Below are 18081 nucleotides of genomic sequence, written 5' to 3'. Positions count from 1 at the left end.
TTTTCATGACAAACTAAAACCAGACCCCTCAATTAAAAACCTTAATTCTCTAATTTCTCAGTTCTCTAACTAGGGTTAGAAGATTGAGAAATTAGAGAATTGAGAGATTAGAGAATTAAGGTTTTTATTTTGGGGATTCTGTTTTCAACCGGGATAATATACTTTCTTCATAGACATAAATATACTTAATCAGGTTAAAAATTCAGAATCACTGAAATAATCTTTCAACTAGTTGAACTAATCCCACAGATCATTACCATTAGTATTCATTTAAGTCCAAGATTACCTTAAAATTTTGCTTTAAAATTATAAAAGCACTTCAAAGGAGATGCTAAATGAGAAGTACTTCACTACATGATAGTATAATATATACTCATACGATCGTCTCTATCTCTTTCCCATGGCCTCACCACAAGAACTGTCTCTTATAATCAGATCTCAAAGGTTTGCTTGTTGGGAGCACTGAGACATCAAACATGACTTCTTCTCTCTTTCAACCTTAACAACTAATTAACCCTAAAAGTTCCCTTTTACAGTATCAATCCCAAAAGTTCCTAGACATCTCATCTCTCTCTCCATTAATACCCTTCACAAGTAAAAAAAAAGCTTTTGAGCTTTTATTGGTTAAGGTCCTCTTCAGTTCCTCCTGGAAAATCTGAGTCTTACCTCGTGTACTTGCTTTTATCGGTAAGTCTCTGAATCTCTTTGTCTTTAATTAACATTCTTCTTTTTGTCTTTAACAGTCTTTCTTTCCTTATTAGCAGTCTCATTAATATTTTCTTTTCCAGACATGAGATTAAACAAACCCTAGAGTAGAGATCCACAAGTTTTTTTTTTTTTTTTTTGGTAGGGTAGAGATCCACAAGTTAAACCCTTCTCCATCTCCTTTTTTTTTTGTCAGCGCCCTTCTCCATCTCCTTAATTGCAAATTAAATCATTTTCAGGGTTTAATTATAATTAAACTCCAAGAAAAAGAAAATGGATATGAGAAGCCATGAAATGATTGAGAGAAGAAGAGATGACAATGGCAACAATGGTGTTGGTAATATCAATAGCATTATTACAAATGAAGATAACTGCAACGGTAACAACAACACTCGTGTCTCTTCCAACTCTCAAACCCTAGTTCCCCACCAATCCAAGTCTTCGCCTTCTTTTTCCATCTCCACCGTACGGTACCGAGAGTGTCTGAAGAACCACGCGGCGAGCGTCGGTGGAAGTGTATATGACGGTTGCGGCGAGTTCATGCCGAGTGGTGAGGAAGGAACATTAGAAGCTCTTAGATGCGCTGCTTGTGACTGCCACCGTAATTTCCACCGGAAAGAAAACGACGGCGTAGGAAGCTCAGATGGAAGCTCTCATCACCGTCATCATCACCACCATCACCAGTACGGTGGAGGGAGAAGACCACCGCCGAGAAACATGATGCTTAACCCACTCATGCTTCCTCCCCCGCCGAGTTACGCGCCGTTGCACCACCACAAGTACGGAATGAGTCCTCCTGGTGGAGGAGGAATGGTGACGCCGATGAGCTTCCCTTACGGCGGCGGCGGAGGAGGAGCTGAGTCGTCTAGTGAAGATCTGAATATGTATGGACAGTCAAGCGGAGAGAATGGAGGAGGTGTTACGCCGGGACAAACGGCGTTTTCGATGAAACGGTTCAGGACGAAGTTCACGGCGGAGCAGAAGGAGAAGATGATGGAGTTTGCGGAAAAGCTAGGGTGGAGGATGAACAAGCAAGACGAAGAAGACCTCAAGAGATTCTGTGGTGAGATCGGAGTTAAGAGACAGGTCTTCAAAGTCTGGATGCATAACAACAAGAACAATGCTAGGAAACAACCAACACCAACAACAACAACATGAACTCTCTAATGGTGAAGTGATCAAGTACTACTTAGTTGTGAGATTATGTAAGAGAATCATCTCTTAATCTATTGTTATCTTTTTGTTTTAGATGTTATCTAGGTTTTGTAGCTTGTACGATTGGATGATGTTTTGTTTGAGTAGTTAATAATAAATTAATAATAGAGTCAATCGGCTAAAACCCCATAGAGAAGTTGGAAATTAGGTAATTAGCCATGATGTAACAAGTTGTGTGTCTATAAACAAAGATATCATGGAGTGGAATTTAGAATTGAGTTAATTATTAGAAAAGTTGCGTATATGGAATGCAATTTAACTTAATAATATGTGTTTTTAGTTTAGTTTGACTTTTTGTCTTTTACACGGATGGTACTTGTAATCAGTTTATTCACTATTTTATGATTCTGTCTTTTTTACGCTTAAGTACAAAGTTAGAGATATACAAATACGATCGACGCTATTTTTTTTTTTTGTAACAGGCTTTCAACGCTATTATTAACTAGGGGTGGGCACTTTACCCGATATCCGAAGTGGCACCCGAACCCGATCCGAAAAAACCGAACCGAAGTAGCAAAATACCCGAACGGGTATTGAATAAGGAGAGATTGGATACCCGAACCCGAACGGATAATACCCGAACCCGAATGGATATCCGAAGATAACCGAACATATGTATAATTAACCTTATGTTTCTAGTTTATATCTCTCATTTTATATAAAATATTTATATTGATACTACACATAATTTAAGTTCATATGATATACATACAATTCCGGAAAAAATGATTTGCTACTCACTTAAAATGCATGTCAAGTTTTTTATTTCAAAAATTAACAAAAAGTTATATCCAAAATTAAAAAAAAATAACTAAATTAGTGCCTTTTTAGTTTTAAAATGTTATGTCCAAATCTATTAACCATTCAATCTATTAAAAATAAAAAATTAGTTAACTAAAAGTTATATTTTAAAATACAATAAACTTGAGAAATGAAAATTTTAATATTTTTTTTCAAAATCTAAATATCCGAACCCGATCCGAAATAACCGAATCCGAACTAAAAATACCCGAACCCGACCCGAAGTACAGAAATACCCGAACGGGTTCTAGACCTCTATACCGAAATACCCGAAAATCCGAAATACCCGACCCGAACCCGAACGGGTACCCGAACGTCCACCCCTATTATTAACAGTTCGATACAAATCTTAGAAAAAAAACAAAAGCTGCAATACGTACCTTCAAATGCAAAAAAAAAAAAACCTAGTAAAGTGTTTCTTAATTTCACTTACAGAGAATCTTGTAGATAAGCATCATTTGGAACCAACCAAAAAACAAGTATATAATGTAAACACAACATTTTTTTGCAGGCTACGTTACATTTTTCTGTGAAGATTTCAATGTTTATATGAGCAAAATTGTTATGTTATTATTATGGTATATAACAATATATAATTTAGTTTTTTTTGTTATAGATATTATATATATATGATAGATATATGCATATGCAAGCGTTATGATCAAAGTTAACTTTTTATATGTTTGATGTGAATGTCTCCAACCATTTGATTTGGCTCTACTGTAGAGAACTAGTCACCTTGCAGTTTTGTACCAAAACAAAAACATGAGAAAAAAAACTTAATATATTTCTTTTTTGATCAAAGAAATTTAACATATAGATATATATATATATATATATATATATATATATATATATCACAGATAGGGCCAAAGTTATATAACTCAGGACCTATGTGTATCCTTTTTCTTTTCTTTTTCTGTGTCGTCACAACCTATGTATCGTATCTAAGCTACCATATATATGTAATAATGGATATAAATAAATAACACTTTTCGAGCTTCTATTTTCTTTTTTTTGCGACTACTTTTGAATGGAGAATGTTGATTATTAATATTATAAAATAATTATTTCATTTTGTTTCTTCCTTTGAGAAAAAGAAAGTGGGCCAAAGGGTAAAAGATCCAAGTCTAATTTCTGTATATGATCCTCCTTCTTCTGTATGTTTTAGTTGGCTGCCTACATTGTTCACGTTAGAGCATGATTAACCTAAAATTTTTAGATTGGGATTCTTAGTGGAAGTTAAAAACAGTTTTTTAACTTACGCTAAAAAACCCACTTTAAAAACCCCGAATTAATTATGGTCTTAGAAATGAGGCGGCTCGACGGATTAAAGGCCACACTTATTTATAACAATCAGACCGGTAAAGTTCATAAATGTAATCTGTAATCTATATCATCGGAATGCATAAGTGAAACAATGTACAGTACTATTTATGAATGCCACCAACAAAACAATGTTGTGTTTTGATTGATATCTTATTTTTAATAAAAAACTAGATTTTTTAACCGCGATACGCGCGGATAAGATATTATATGTATTTTTCAATTCTAAAAAATAATGTATAATATTGTATTATATTATTTAAAGAATAGAAAATAAGATTACATAACATAAATATATTTTTTATATTTTCTTTGTGGAAATCATTATGTTGTTTGATTGTTGTACTTAATTCACATATTTGCATAGATATTTGTGATAGATGAATAACTATATTTTTATTATCAGTAAATAATATATATTTATTATATAATATAAGAAAAATGAAATTATTTACTTTTTAACAAACTTGTCTCATGTTGGGGACTCGATTATAGACATATCATATTCGAATGAAACATTTTTACACTTATCAATCTTCTTAACAATCAAGAAACAAATCTGAATATTAAAACAATATCTCATACGATCTCTTTGTGGAATAACTGCTCTGAAGAAATTGAATTTATGCATCAAAAAGGACTGGAAATGGATATGCATATGGGTTATCTAAGTAGATCAGCTTTACAAAAAACTATTTATAGTTCATATATCATTTATGTCCATCCTATTTTTTTTGTCCATCATTTCTTAAACATCTTGAAATAAGTAATGCTAATTAATAATAAACTTTTTGCTCACAAAATAAAAATCAAATTTGTTTAATTTGTCTAAGTGATATATGTATTTCTCAATTCTAAAAAAAAATGTATAATATTGTATTATATTATTTAAAAAATATAAAATATGACTACATAACATAAATATATTTTTTAAATTTTCTTTGTGGAAATCAATATGTTGTTTGATTGTTGTACTTGATTCACATATTTGCATAGATATTTGTGATAGATGAATAACTATATTTTTATTATCAGTAAATAATATATATTGATTATATAATATAAGAAAAATAAAATTATTTACGTTTTAAACAAACTTGTCTCATGTTGGAGACTCGGTTATAGACATATCATATACGAAGGAGACATTTTTACAGTTATCAATCTTCTTAACATTGAAAAAACAAATCTACATATCAAAACAATATCTCATACGATCTATTTGTGGAATAACTACTCTGAAGAAATTGAATTTAGGCATCAAAAAGGACTGAAAATGGATGTGCAGATATGTTTTCTAAGTCTGCTTCACAAAATACTATTCATAGTTCATATATCATTAATGTCCATCCTATTTTTTTGTCTACCATTTCTTAAACATCTTGAAATAACTGATGCTAATTAATAATAAACTTGTTGCTGGAAAAAAAATCAAATTTGTCTAATTATCGCTTAAATATTTTATTAATATGGTCTAAGAAGCTTTTAAGTGATATCATAGTTTAATTTATTAGTTTTTTTGTTAATTTTTAGAGGTTTTTGTATTTAAGATTTTTTCCATATTAAGCTTCTCTTTCTTTCACAGAATTGATATATATATATATATATATATATCATAAAAATTACCATCAAACCAGTTTTACTTATTTATTATTTTGTTTTAACGAAAATACACTTTTTAAATAATTTAATTTAAAATAAAATTATATATTAATTTGCTGTATTTTAACAATTTCATTGATTTAATTAATTTGCTTTGGTGGATAACTTAAAAAGTTTTCATATGAATCGGGGAAAGCAAGTTTATGTTGCTATATTATATTTATTTTGTGTATATAGAATCTATATATAATGCTAGTGTAATAAAGAAAGAACATTATTTTTTTGTAACTTCAAAAATATACATTATTACAATTTAAAATGAATCAAAATTGAATAAAATGGTAATTAAATATTTCTAAATCTAATTGTTTAGTTGGATTCTCATGAAAAAAATCGATTGGTTAAACAAATGTTTCAAAATTTGTTGTGGTATTGTTTTGTCTATAAATTATAAAATTTATTGAATTAATATATTTAATTATTGCATCCTTAAATAATATTTTATTAAGACATTAGAAAAATATGTTTTGAGTTGTTTTGTCAAATTGTACAAAAATCTATGCTTTTTCATATTTGTAACTTCAAAAAGATACATTATGATAATTTGAAATTAATCAAAATTGAATAAAATGGTAATTAAATATTTGTAAATCTAATTATTATTTTTATCTTGTTTAGTTGGATTCTCATGAAAAAATAATTGATAGGTTAAACAAATGTTTCAAAATTTGTTGTGTTATTGTTTTGTCTATAAATTACAAAATTTATTGAATTAATATATTTAATTATTGCACCCTTAAATAATATTTTATTAAGACATTAGAGAAGTATGTTATGAGTTGTTTTGTCAAAATTTTACAAAAATCTATGTTTTTTCATATTTGTCACGAAATTTATATGTTAAACTTACTTTTACAAAATTCTTAACTTTGTCACGAAAACAAAAATCTATGATTTTTCATATTTGTCAACGTTCTCACACTTTCTAAGAATATATTAGCTTAGTCACTTACTTATTTTTTTTTTACAAAACAAAGTATCGGAGTCTTGAAAGTTGAATTCATATTATTGTAAATGTACATAAGAGTTTGTGATTATATACTTAGTGGTTCTTGTATATGTGTCCAAGAAAGTTTCAATGGCTTAGTGGTAACTGTCCTATATATATATATCATACTAATCCGGGTTCGATTCTCACCTTCGCATTGTTTTTTTATTTTTTACGAAAAATAAATGAGATGACATGGCAATTTCGGGTTCTCTGATTGGTTGATTTTTCTATCCTATGTGGACACCCTCTCCATGGCTTATATCCCCCTTCTCATGAAAAAAAAGCGATAGGTTAAACAAATGTTTCAAAATTTGTTGTGTTATTGTTTTGTCTATAAATTACAAAATTTATTGAATTAATATATTTAATTATTGCACCCTTAAATAATATTTTATTAAAATATTAGAGAAGTATGTTATGAGTTGTTTTGTCAAAATTTTACAAAAATCTATGTTTTTTCATATTTGTCACGAAAATTTATATGTTAAACTTACTTTTACAAAATTCTTAACTTTGCACGAAAACAAAAATCTATGTTTTTTCATATTTGTCAACGTTCTCACACTTTCTAAGAATATATTAGCTTAATCACTTACTTATTTTTTTTTTACAAAACAAAGTATCGGAGTTTTGAAAGTTGAATTCATATTATTGTAAATATACATAAGAGTTTGTGATTATATACTTACTGGTTCTTGTATATGTATCCAAGAAAGTTTCAATGGCTTAGTGGTAACTGTCCTATATATATATCATACTAACCTGGGTTCAATTCTCACGTTCGCATTGTTTTTTTATTTTTTACGTCGTTGATCAATGACCAAGCTTTTTGTATAAATATCACTATTCCCATTTGCTAAAATAGAACACAATATTCGTGTCGGCTTTCAAAGGTTTATTATATATATTAACCAAAGTATCTCAGATTTATGGAATGATCTAAAATAATTTCTAAAAATAATTACATTTCAAGAAAAAAATCTCTCCGAATATCCAAATGAGATTAAAAATATTAAAGTATTTCTAATGGAGATTTTATCCATTGGAGTTCTTAAAATGCATATATATTTTGTTGTAGAATTTTTGGATGTAACTTTATTTGATATAGTTGTAAAACTAAATGATGAAAAAATATATTCTTACATCATCTTTTCTGCGGTTTGCTAAATAAAATTTTAGAAAATAAAGTTTCTCCGGCCATTTATTTATTTTCTTTTTGTAATTCTTAAAAGTAAATAAAACTTCATTCGTGACTTTTTGTTGTATCATGATGCTTTGCAGATTCTGGGAGCAGAAAGTGGATGGAAACCAATTCCTTTCACTGATCTTGTGTTGAGTGCTTCTGTTAGAAAAGCTTACCGAAAGGCAACTCTCTACGTTCATCCTGACAAGCTTCAACAACGTGGAGCATCCGCACAACAGAAGTACATTTGCAAACATAAGTTACAAGTACAGTATCAAGCTAAGATATGGGATAGAGATAGTTCTAGAGATGTAATAACCTATAAATATTTGTAACCACGAGTTCATATATATATTAAAAGAAGCTCATTCTTATTCCCAGCAAAACCATCCACAATATTTATTCATCAAGGTTTCTCAAACTAAAAGTACATAAAGCCAATGGCACACCAGTAAACGAGTGAGAGAGCTAAGACAACGAAAGTGGTTTAAAAGCCGAGCAAATGAAGCATGATTGCATTTTGGGCATGCATGCGATTCTCTGCCTGTGGGAAGACAATGGAATAAGGAGCTTCCACGACTCCATTGGTCACTTCCACTCCTCTTTCTGCAGGCAAACAATGCATGAAGTAGGCCTTTGGACCCGCCAATTTCATCAGAGCTTCATCTACCTGCAAGTTTTAACATAATATAAGTAAGATATCTAAATCAGAGCCATTCGTATACAGAAGAAATATGTTATACCTGGAAGCCTTGGAATGCTTTACGGCGGTATTCAGCTTCATCCTTTTGCCCCATACTGGCCCATACGTCAGAGTAGACAACATCAGCTCCTATGACAGCTTCTTTAGGATCATTGGTAATCTCTATCTTACTTAATCCAGCTTGTTGTGCCTTTAAAACCATCTCTTTGTCTGGTTCAAACCCTTTTGGGCAAGCGCAGACAAAATGGAAAGGAATAACTGATGCCAATTCTAACCATGAATGCACCATATTGTTCCCATCTCCCACATACACAACCTGAAATTTTATTGAATCAGTGTGTACCTAAAGATGACTTTTTCTGTATGATTTCACATACAATATCTACAAGTCTAGCTATGATTTATGATTTTGAAATAAATAATGTTTTGAAGTCAAATATTATATGCATAGATTTAATTCTGAAAGGGTTAACTAACCTTTGTCCCTTCGACTTGACCAATGTGCTCAATCATTGTGAGTGCATCGGCCATGATTTGGCAAGGGTGGTTATGATCTGTCAGACCGTTAACAACCGGTACACTCGAGTAGTTAGCCAAATCAAGAATGTCCTGCAATCAAGATTTGATTCATTCAGCTTTTAAAACACCAATACCACACACAAGACACTAAAACAGACACATGAGAAAGCACTTCTAGTGTTCCACCTAGTATCTCTTTTCTAAACCAACCAAAAACTCACCGGCATACCTGATGAGCAAAAACACGGGCCATAATGATGTCATTATAGCGTGACAGAACACGAGCAACGTCGCGAGTCTCCTCTCGCTTGCCCATCTGGATATCATTGGGTCCAAGATACAGTGCATGTCCACCAAGCAAGAAAAAGCCAGTCTCAAAGGAAACACGAGTTCTCATGGAGGGCTTTGCAAAGATCATAGACATAGACTTCCCTTTAAAAGGCAGATAGTTCCTCTCCCCTGACTTCAACAGGGCTTTGACCTCTGAAGCCTTGTCTAGAATCTTCTTGATGGTCTCTGTGTCGAAATCATCTATGGCCAGAAAGTCTTTCAGGTCAGATTTCCCTGCAGAACACAAAGAGGTTTCAGTTAATGATTCTTTTTCAGACAGGTTCCGACTTCGGACAAGAACATTTGCATTTTTTTTTAACAGATTATGTTTCTGTAATAAAAAAAAGCATGGTTTGAAAGATTAATCTCGATCAATTAACGAACTTTCTCATTTGGGTAATGCTAGAATCGGAATCTGGTAACGAAAGATCCAACCTTTCACATCGGAAGTAGAAGGGGACGTGACGGAGGAGGCTTGGCAGGAGACGCGGAGGCTGAGGGGTGAGAAGCTCGCCGGAGGAGCGAGTGAGACGGCGGAGAATCGCCTGAGAGTGGTGCCGGGGAAGAAGGACGATGAAGAGGAGAGGGAAAGAGCCGGTGATCGGGTGGAAGAGACGTGAGAAGCCATAGCCGCCGCCACCATTGTCGTAATTGCGTTGTTGATGACTCTTCTTCAGTGACACTCTGCTTTACCTTATTGCTGCAGAGGAGACACGCTTGTTTCTAGGCCTTAAGGCCCATTATCAGATCTTGGGCTTTCGGCCCATATTTGTTTCTACTCCTATGACAAATTGTTCTTGCACTCTTTTTAGGGAATCAATAAACAAATTGTATATTATATATGTTCAGCAATTTAATATTTTACTAGGTGACCGGCACGCACCCTGTGCGGGCACAAAAACATGACCGGCCCGCATTCTGTGTTCCCTCTCGGTCCGCACCTCACGAGAGGGAACACAGTAACGTCAGTATGAAGAGACAGATATTGTGTGTATGTATAATTGCAACGTTACAAAATATTTTGTGTGTTTACGAAGATACTTTCATTCAAAAAATGGAATAAATAGTGTATAGTTTTAGAAGTAACAGATTATATATTATCATTAATTAGAATTGTATTGTATATCTGTCGTAATTCTTTATTTTAGGTGAATAATATTATTTTTCTATAAATAATAAACAAACATTTATGTAGACATATTAAAAGAAAATATAATAAAAATCGAAATATTATCTATAAATAATATAAATTATGAAGTACATTTCTCGATAAAGAAAGCAAATTCAATTAGAAACCTACAAAAAATTATATCTACCAAGTTCTTCTGCCTGCATGCAGATGAAGCAAACATCAATAAGTTAAACAATTCTTCCATATTTGGAAAACATATATATATATATATAGCAATGACAAATTAAATGGTAGAGTATGTAAACACTTGTTTTCTACCAGTGTGAGCTAGAACACCGTCGTATTTAAGAATCATAAGGGCCTCTACGGGTCTTTCTTCTTCGACTTCACCATCCCACTTCAGCGGCTTCAGTTGAACTTTCCTGTATATCCCTGAAAAATTTCCTCCCTGCGCCATTCCAAAAGATTCTTTGCTGTGAGAAAATGACCTCATGAATTAAATAAAAAATGCATAATGCTAGCTTACTTATAAAATAGTATATTCAACAAAAAAAATGATATAAGATAGTATTACTAAACAATACAATTCAAATACTTTCCCGGACTATATTCAACAAAAAAAGAGAAAGTATTAAAACCTCTTCAAGGTTTCTCACCATGTTCAAGGTTTTCTGAATCACTATCACTCTCACGACCTGGTCTACATATAAAAAAAAAAGGAAGACCATATTGTCGTTACCAGTATTCAACACATGGAAAAAATAGACCAAACATGCTTTTTGGAGATAAGACATAAAGAGTTGAGTTCAGGGTTCTAAAAATGAGGAGCTTTTACGTCTAAACACATTTTTCTTAGCACACAAGCAGGATCGTCGTAATACCTTAATAGTATGAGAAGAGAGATTTATGAATAATACTTTAAAGAATGAAAAGATAATGTTTGTATTTTAAGACTTTGGGTGTCTCCTATACATATACAGTCGATTTATTTCTCATATTAATGACGCACAATAAATAATGAAATCGTTTAAAGAAAGATATTAAATGTGTATTGTCAAAAAATGATTTGCATATGATATGATTTTAACTTGCGCAAGTAATCCATATTAAAAACAAACAACCTAATTAGAAACATGAAAATATTTTGTAAGCAATATAATAAATATGATATCAACATGCGCAAGTTTACCGTTTGAATAATAAGAAAAGTTTTTAATATTTATCTTAATTCTAAATCTTGCCCAATGGTAAACTAAATCGATAAAATTTAATGATTTCAACTTGCGCAAGTAATCCATATTGTGAATAAGTGATTTGCATATTTAATGATTTCAACTTGCGCAAGTAATCCATATTAGAAAGGTAAGTTACTAAAAACAATTTGTCAATAAGTTATTTGCATATTTAATGATTTCAACTTGCGCAAGTAATTCATATTAGAAATGTAAGTTATTAAAAACAAACAACCTAATTAGTAGGGGTGTGCACTTTATCCGATATCGAAAGTGGCATCCGAACCTGATCCGAAAAATCCGAACTGAAATCTGAATCGAAGTAGCAAAATACCCGAACGGGTATTGAATAAGGAGAGATTGGATACCCAAACCCGAACGGATAATACCCGAACCCGAATGGATATCCGAAGATAACCGAACATATGTATAATTAACCTTATATTTCTAGTTTACATCTCTCATTTTATATAAAATATTTATATTGATACTACACATACTTTAAGTTCATATGATATACATACAATTACGGAAAAAAAATGATTTGCTACTCACTTAAAATGCATGTCAAGTTTTTTATTTCAAAAATTAACAAAAAATTACATCCAAAATTAAAAAAAATAACTAAATTAATGTCTTTTTAGTTTTAAAATGTTATGTCCAAATCTATTAACCATTCAATCTATTAAAAATAAAAAATTAGTTAACTAAAAGTTATATTATTAAATATAAGAAACTTGAGAAATGATAATTTTAAATTTTTTTTTCAAAATCTAAATATCCGAACCCGATCTGAAATAACCGAATCCGAACTAAAAATACTCGAACCTGATCCAAAGTACAGAAATACCCGAACGGGTTTTACACCTCTATACCGAAATACCCGAAAATCTAAAATACCCGATCCGAACCCAAACGGGTACCCAAGGCTAAATTAAATCGATAATTATTATTCCTAGCTATATATGGGCTTAACGAAATCGACAATAGTTTTGGGCTTGTCTACATAAACTATTGATTAAAATAAATGAAAAATAAAATTCAGAAAAATTGACCAATAGAATTATAACAATTTTGCTGAGAAGCTCTATATTAATGCCATATCAGCAGAAATCACTAAAGTAACTTCTCTTTTAATGTAGAAGAGGATTTAGAACTCAACGTTAAGATGAATGTGATTAATCCAGCATGATATAATGAGATTTGATTTATTTTTCTTTAGCAAAGAAAATTAAAATTTAACTTGGGATATTGTAGGGCTTTACCCCGAAGGGAGCCCTTCCAGAAATTCTCGAAGGCCCAAGACAAGCTCAGACCCAGGAGGGGGTTTGGAAATAGTTTTCAACCAGCAATAGACGCGCCTCGGTTAGTACCTCATTAGCTGCGTCATTGCCCCAAGCGCAAAGATGCTTTTGAAAGGAGCACGCGAGATTTTATTTATAGCGTAAGTTTTGGAGCTTTAGAAAATTCATAACCGATGTGGGAGAAATTACAGGCAGCACCTAAAACACGCAAGCAGGCTTTATGCGTCTTGGGCCTCAGAAATTGGACCTATAAATTTCATGTCCAAACATATTTTTTCGTATTTTTGTTCGCAAGTGAAATCGTTTTTTCTGCTCTGTTAATCTTCTGTGTTACTTGGTCATCTCATCTACAGTGTTATTTTACATATTTTGTTCTATTGATTCTCTCTTATGCTTAGCAACCACAACAACACAAGCTGTGTGAGCTTAATAATTGGTCAAGTTTCATATTCGTATGCATTTAAAAAAAATAATTCTTTCTTTTTTGTAATTTGTAGTCATATTTTCCATACATATTTTAATTTATATAAGTTAGAATTACTCATGAGCTGAGAGAAAATGGTCTCTGATATGAATAAAGATATACGATGAATATGTACTGGACATGGTCTTCCGGAACTTCCCCCAAAAGTATCAAATTCTTTTGCCTATGAGACCTCAATTTTGTATATAAAACATTGTTCTACCATATCATATGGTGTATACAAACTTACCAACATACTCACAAAGCATAGCCACAGCTCTCTTCACCACCTTCTCTCATAAAATAGTAATCCAGGCTCTCTCTCCGTCTCTTCACCAACACAACTTCTTTCTCTGCTTATTTTTCAACAAATGAAAACACATTTAGTATAAATTCAATACAAAATTCAAGTTTATTGAGTGAAAAAATTGAGAAGTGATTAGTTACCTGATGGTATTTCTCATCTTCTTCACGGTCTATGTAAGCCAAAAGATCATCCTGTCTCATTAAAGCCTCATGTAAAGCCTGAACCATTGAAGACAGAGTATCAAGTTACTACACAACAAAAACATTTCCTTTTTATATTAATCAGTCAATGGAAATAACTTAACATGGAACTGAGAGATTTTAGTTCTTACCTTTTTGGTAGCAATGAGCTCTGCTTCAAGGGCATCCACGCGATACACAGCTGTGTTAAGCAACTCTTCTTTCTCCCTAGGCATCTCATGTCGCTTTGAGTGCAGTGTCTCCACTTGTTTCTCAAGATCTCCTAGTCTGTTCACAACAGAAGAAACGAGGTTTCTCTCTCTGACAGTTGAATAAACCGGTGAAGGAGGACGAGACTCTCTAGCGTTTGGTTCATCAACTGAAGATTCAGACTGAGAATGTTCATCTTTACTCTGTGGCAGAGCCACCATAGATATGAGAAACGTGAACAACGTGGTTAACCACCTGAAGATATGACTAACCGGTCCTAACTTTCCCAAACCGGGTGACTCCTTGGGGCCTGCACCAACAACACATTCAGTAACAGTGAAACTTTGCATTGATCTAGTTTCAACTCTTTTTACCTTGTGGAGTCTTTGGCTTCTCATTAGCCATCCAAGCAACATCCACAACTTTGTCCACCATTGGTGAGTCATACTCTGATGAATCAGTAGGATATGATCTACCATTGGTCCTAATCTGCAACTTAGATCAAGAAAACAAGTAAAGTGCTATTAAAACGCAAACTATGGTTTCACTTCCATGCAAGAAAACTCTTACATCTTCACAAACAGGAGTCAACTTGGGAACATGACTGTCCTTGTTTGCTTTTGGAGAAGCCATCTCTTCTAGTTCAGAGCTTGATTCCGCTGTTGAGGTGTCACTGACTTTAATCTGAGCCAAAGTGGACAAATATTGTTACGTTAAGAAATTATCAAATACATGTTTAGCATCCAAGTAAAGACTATTACCCCGGAAAAAGATGGCTTATCACATGAGTTCATACGGGAAGCACTGTTTAGAATAGATGCATGACTGCAGAGGGTTCCACCACTTTGAACCATCTACAAGTGGGAGATCAGTTAGATACATAGCTTACTCTATTTTTGTGTTAATTTGAGTAACCAAACACACAGAGTAAACAATAAGTTGTGGAAGGTTGATTTACAGTTAATATCTCTGGGTCTTTCCAGGGACCTTTATCAGATCTCATACAGCCACCTTCATCAGCACATGTACAACTGCCACCAAGAAAATCTGGCAGCTGACTGAACAAGTTCCAAATATTATTAGGGAGATAAACCATGTTTTGGAGTCTTGAGAACCAAACAAGAAGAAAGCTGATGACTGAGAATTATTTACCTTGCATCAATTATCTCAAGTAGTTTGTTCTGGTACTTGTTACCAACAACCTATCAGAAGAACACATGGACAGCAGTTGCTGGCATGAGACTAACATAATGTTTCATATAACGTGTGGATAAGTGGATAAATATGTAGAAAGAAAGGTAACTTTACATGGATCTTTGTTACTGTTTTTGGATCAAGAAATGATTTCACCGACCCCCAAAGAAGCTTAAAACCAGGACCAGCATTGATGATGAACATGCGCTGTAGTGTCTGCATATCACATGGTTTATATTATTAATCACAGCCAACCACACACACGCACACTTTGTTAAGGAAAGTTATAGCAGCCAGCTCAAACCTCAGGGTAGTTATCATTATCAATCTTTTGCAGCTGGATTATGAGATCCCTCGCAGGCTTCGAGAAGTTCTTTAAACCCTGCAAAACATAATTTTAAAAATTGAAAAGTAAGCAGGACATTACTAACACTAAACAAGGTAAAAAAAAAGATTTATCAAGAATCTAGTAGTTTTTTTTTGTTAAGTACCACGCCTTGAACGTCAAGAATGGTGGTGCTAGAGTCAATGTGTCTCTTAGCAGCAATGCAGCAAGCAGGAAACTTGATACTAACAGTCTTCTCAAACTCTCTAACATGATACCTTATGTATCTCTCCAATGTGGTGACTTGCATGAGTTTTGCCGGATCGACTTTTCCTAACCTCTCAATGTAAACAGGTCTTCCTTCTTTGTCAACACCATGATAGCCTTGAGGGTAGTATCTGAGCACCTCATCCACCTCTTGAAACTCAAAATCCTACAACACAAATAGAATAAATAACTCTCATCAGACAAACACACAAATAACACTTATGTTAAAATCATTACCTCGACAATAGTGTCTGTACCAAACTCTTGTCTCCACTGAATCATGTTACTCCACATCAGTTTGGTTTTCCCAACATCAAACTTCCTCGCTTTCAGGAACCTGCAACATGATCTCATCATCCTCTAGGAGTGTTATATAATAGTACATACTAGTAGGCATGGGCAAAAAAAACTTGTATCCAATCCGAGCTTAAAAAAAATATTTGAATGAATTTCCTAGGATATAAAAATATATCTGAACTCGAAGTGTTGTTAACTAAACCCAAAAAGTCCGAGAATCCTAACCTAAAAATCCGAATTATCAGCCAAAATAAGTATCTAAAAATGTATGTTTATTTTGATATGATATCTAAAATGTTCGAACCCAAAATTAATGAATTCAAATAACAAATGAGTTTTAGATAGAAATATTTTTTTACCAAACATGAAGTATTGTTATCAGAACCCGACCAAAACATATATAAAACCTGAGGCTAAACCTGGAACATGATCGGAACGGGTACCCGAACCGTCATGCGTATGAAAAACTAGAGAGAGAGAGATGACCTCAACATGATGTGATAATCATCAAGCTGTGGAGGAAGCAGATTCTCAGAGAGGAGTAAACTCCTTAACTCATCAACAGCTCGCAGTTCCTCAACGTCGTGAATGTCTTCAATGGTAAGAGAGAAGTTCCGATCAGTGCTTCTCCTCCTACCGCTGCTTCCTTTCTTCTTGAGCGAGTGTCTCAGTTTGCTTGAAGCTTTGGCTGCTTTCTTCTTAAAGGTGCCGATTCTCGTTCTCTTCTCGTCCTCTGAAACTTCGAACTCTGATCTCCGTTCTCTTCTCTCATCATTGCTCGAACACCCTTCGAAACCTGAACAATCAACTCACAAACTCAAAATTACAATTCACAATTCAGAACCGCGATCATCGGTGGAGGATAAGTAACGATGAGATATTTCTTACAAGGTCTAGCGAAATCGAGAGGGCCTGACATGAGGAGACACGAATCCCGAGAACTTGGGATTGCGGCAGCCGAGAGAGAGAAGCGATCGGAGAGAAATTGAAAGAGACGTAAGAGGGAGAAGAAGTAAAGTGTTCGGTTTTTAATATGATTAAATGTGTGTGTTTATTGTTTAATTAAGTCAATATCTTGCGTTACAGACTTTAACTTTTAATTGTTGCCGGAAACACAACCACCCGTCTGTGACTTCTCTTCTTTCTTGTTAAACCAGTCTTGCTTTGTTTTTTTGTTTTGTTTCTCCAATTGAAAATAATATTACTTACCACATTTTATTAATAACATTGCTAACATTTGCATGCACTACTACTAATACTTCTAGAAACAAAAGTTTAACGAAATGTGAGATATTATATAAACGTTGTTCTCTTCTTTTGTTTTATTTTTTATATTAGACGGATTCCCGAGTTAAATGATTTTATATTTGGTATATTTGATCGATTATTTAGTTTATATTGTTAAAGTATAAATTGATTTTTCACTCAAAAATAAAAGTATAAATTAATTTGGGCAATTGTCAATAATAGCACATTTTGAAGTTTATGTCTCAAAAAGAGCACTAGAAGGAGAAAGTCACAAAAATGACATTCATTAAAGGGTAAAATGTCCCTAATATCCTTGGTTTAAATTAAATAAATAAACAAAAATAAAATAAATAAATAAATAAAAAATAAATTAAAAAAAAAATTTATAGTTTCAGATTATATGTTTTCAGATTCGAAATTTTTATAATTTTTTTTAAAAAAAAAATTTTGAATTTTTTTTTTAATTTTTTTTTCAAATTTTTTTTTTA

The 18081-nt window shown here is 32.7% G+C and overlaps 3 protein-coding genes and 1 non-coding gene across 6 annotated transcripts; 1 reads left to right on the top strand and 3 right to left on the bottom strand.

The window, feature by feature from the left end:
* Positions 1-344: 344 nt before the first annotated feature.
* Positions 345-2034, top strand: LOC106353673 (zinc-finger homeodomain protein 5). 2 transcript variants are annotated; one of them, XM_022688989.2, is made up of 2 exons: positions 345-687; positions 902-2034. In XM_022688989.2, the coding sequence occupies exon 2, from the start codon at positions 979-981 to the stop codon at positions 1861-1863; it is 885 nt and encodes a 294-aa protein (XP_022544710.1). In that variant the 5' UTR covers positions 345-687; positions 902-978; the 3' UTR covers positions 1864-2034. The 2 variants fall into 2 exon arrangements, with proteins under 2 accessions (XP_022544710.1, XP_013648911.1); XM_013793457.3 differs by having other exon boundaries at positions 347-687; positions 945-2034.
* A 6199-nt stretch (positions 2035-8233) lies between these two features.
* On the bottom strand, positions 8234-10132 carry LOC106353674 (ornithine transcarbamylase, chloroplastic). The gene is made up of 5 exons (XM_013793458.3): positions 9871-10132; positions 9335-9669; positions 9064-9195; positions 8627-8902; positions 8234-8553 (listed from the first exon to the last, which is right to left on the bottom strand). Exons 1-5 carry the CDS (start codon positions 10076-10078, stop codon positions 8371-8373), a joined length of 1134 nt encoding a protein of 377 aa, XP_013648912.3. The 5' UTR covers positions 10079-10132; the 3' UTR covers positions 8234-8370.
* Positions 10133-13056: 2924 nt separating this feature from the next.
* LOC125576825 lies at positions 13057-13207 on the bottom strand. Its single transcript, XR_007315249.1, has one exon. It is a non-coding gene; the product is annotated as a U4 spliceosomal RNA (small nuclear RNA).
* Positions 13208-13652: 445 nt separating this feature from the next.
* LOC106353675 (phosphatidylinositol/phosphatidylcholine transfer protein SFH5) lies at positions 13653-17527 on the bottom strand. Of its 2 annotated transcripts, none has more exons than XM_013793460.3 (14): positions 17234-17527; positions 16832-17141; positions 16286-16385; positions 15948-16214; positions 15761-15838; positions 15571-15672; positions 15415-15464; positions 15221-15320; positions 15024-15116; positions 14833-14946; positions 14637-14751; positions 14205-14572; positions 14014-14091; positions 13653-13919 (listed from the first exon to the last, which is right to left on the bottom strand). In XM_013793460.3, exons 1-14 carry the CDS (start codon positions 17262-17264, stop codon positions 13899-13901), a joined length of 1827 nt encoding a protein of 608 aa, XP_013648914.2. In that variant the 5' UTR covers positions 17265-17527; the 3' UTR covers positions 13653-13898. The 2 variants fall into 2 exon arrangements, with proteins under 2 accessions (XP_013648914.2, XP_013648913.2); XM_013793459.3 differs by having other exon boundaries at positions 14637-14757; positions 17234-17478.
* Between the last annotated feature and the right edge of the window lie 554 nt (positions 17528-18081).

The sequence above is a fragment of the Brassica napus genome, chromosome A7 (genome assembly GCF_020379485.1).
Source record: "Brassica napus cultivar Da-Ae chromosome A7, Da-Ae, whole genome shotgun sequence".
NCBI classification, from domain to species: Eukaryota; Viridiplantae; Streptophyta; class Magnoliopsida; order Brassicales; family Brassicaceae; genus Brassica; species Brassica napus.
This window is presented reverse-complemented; position numbering and strand designations above follow the sequence as displayed.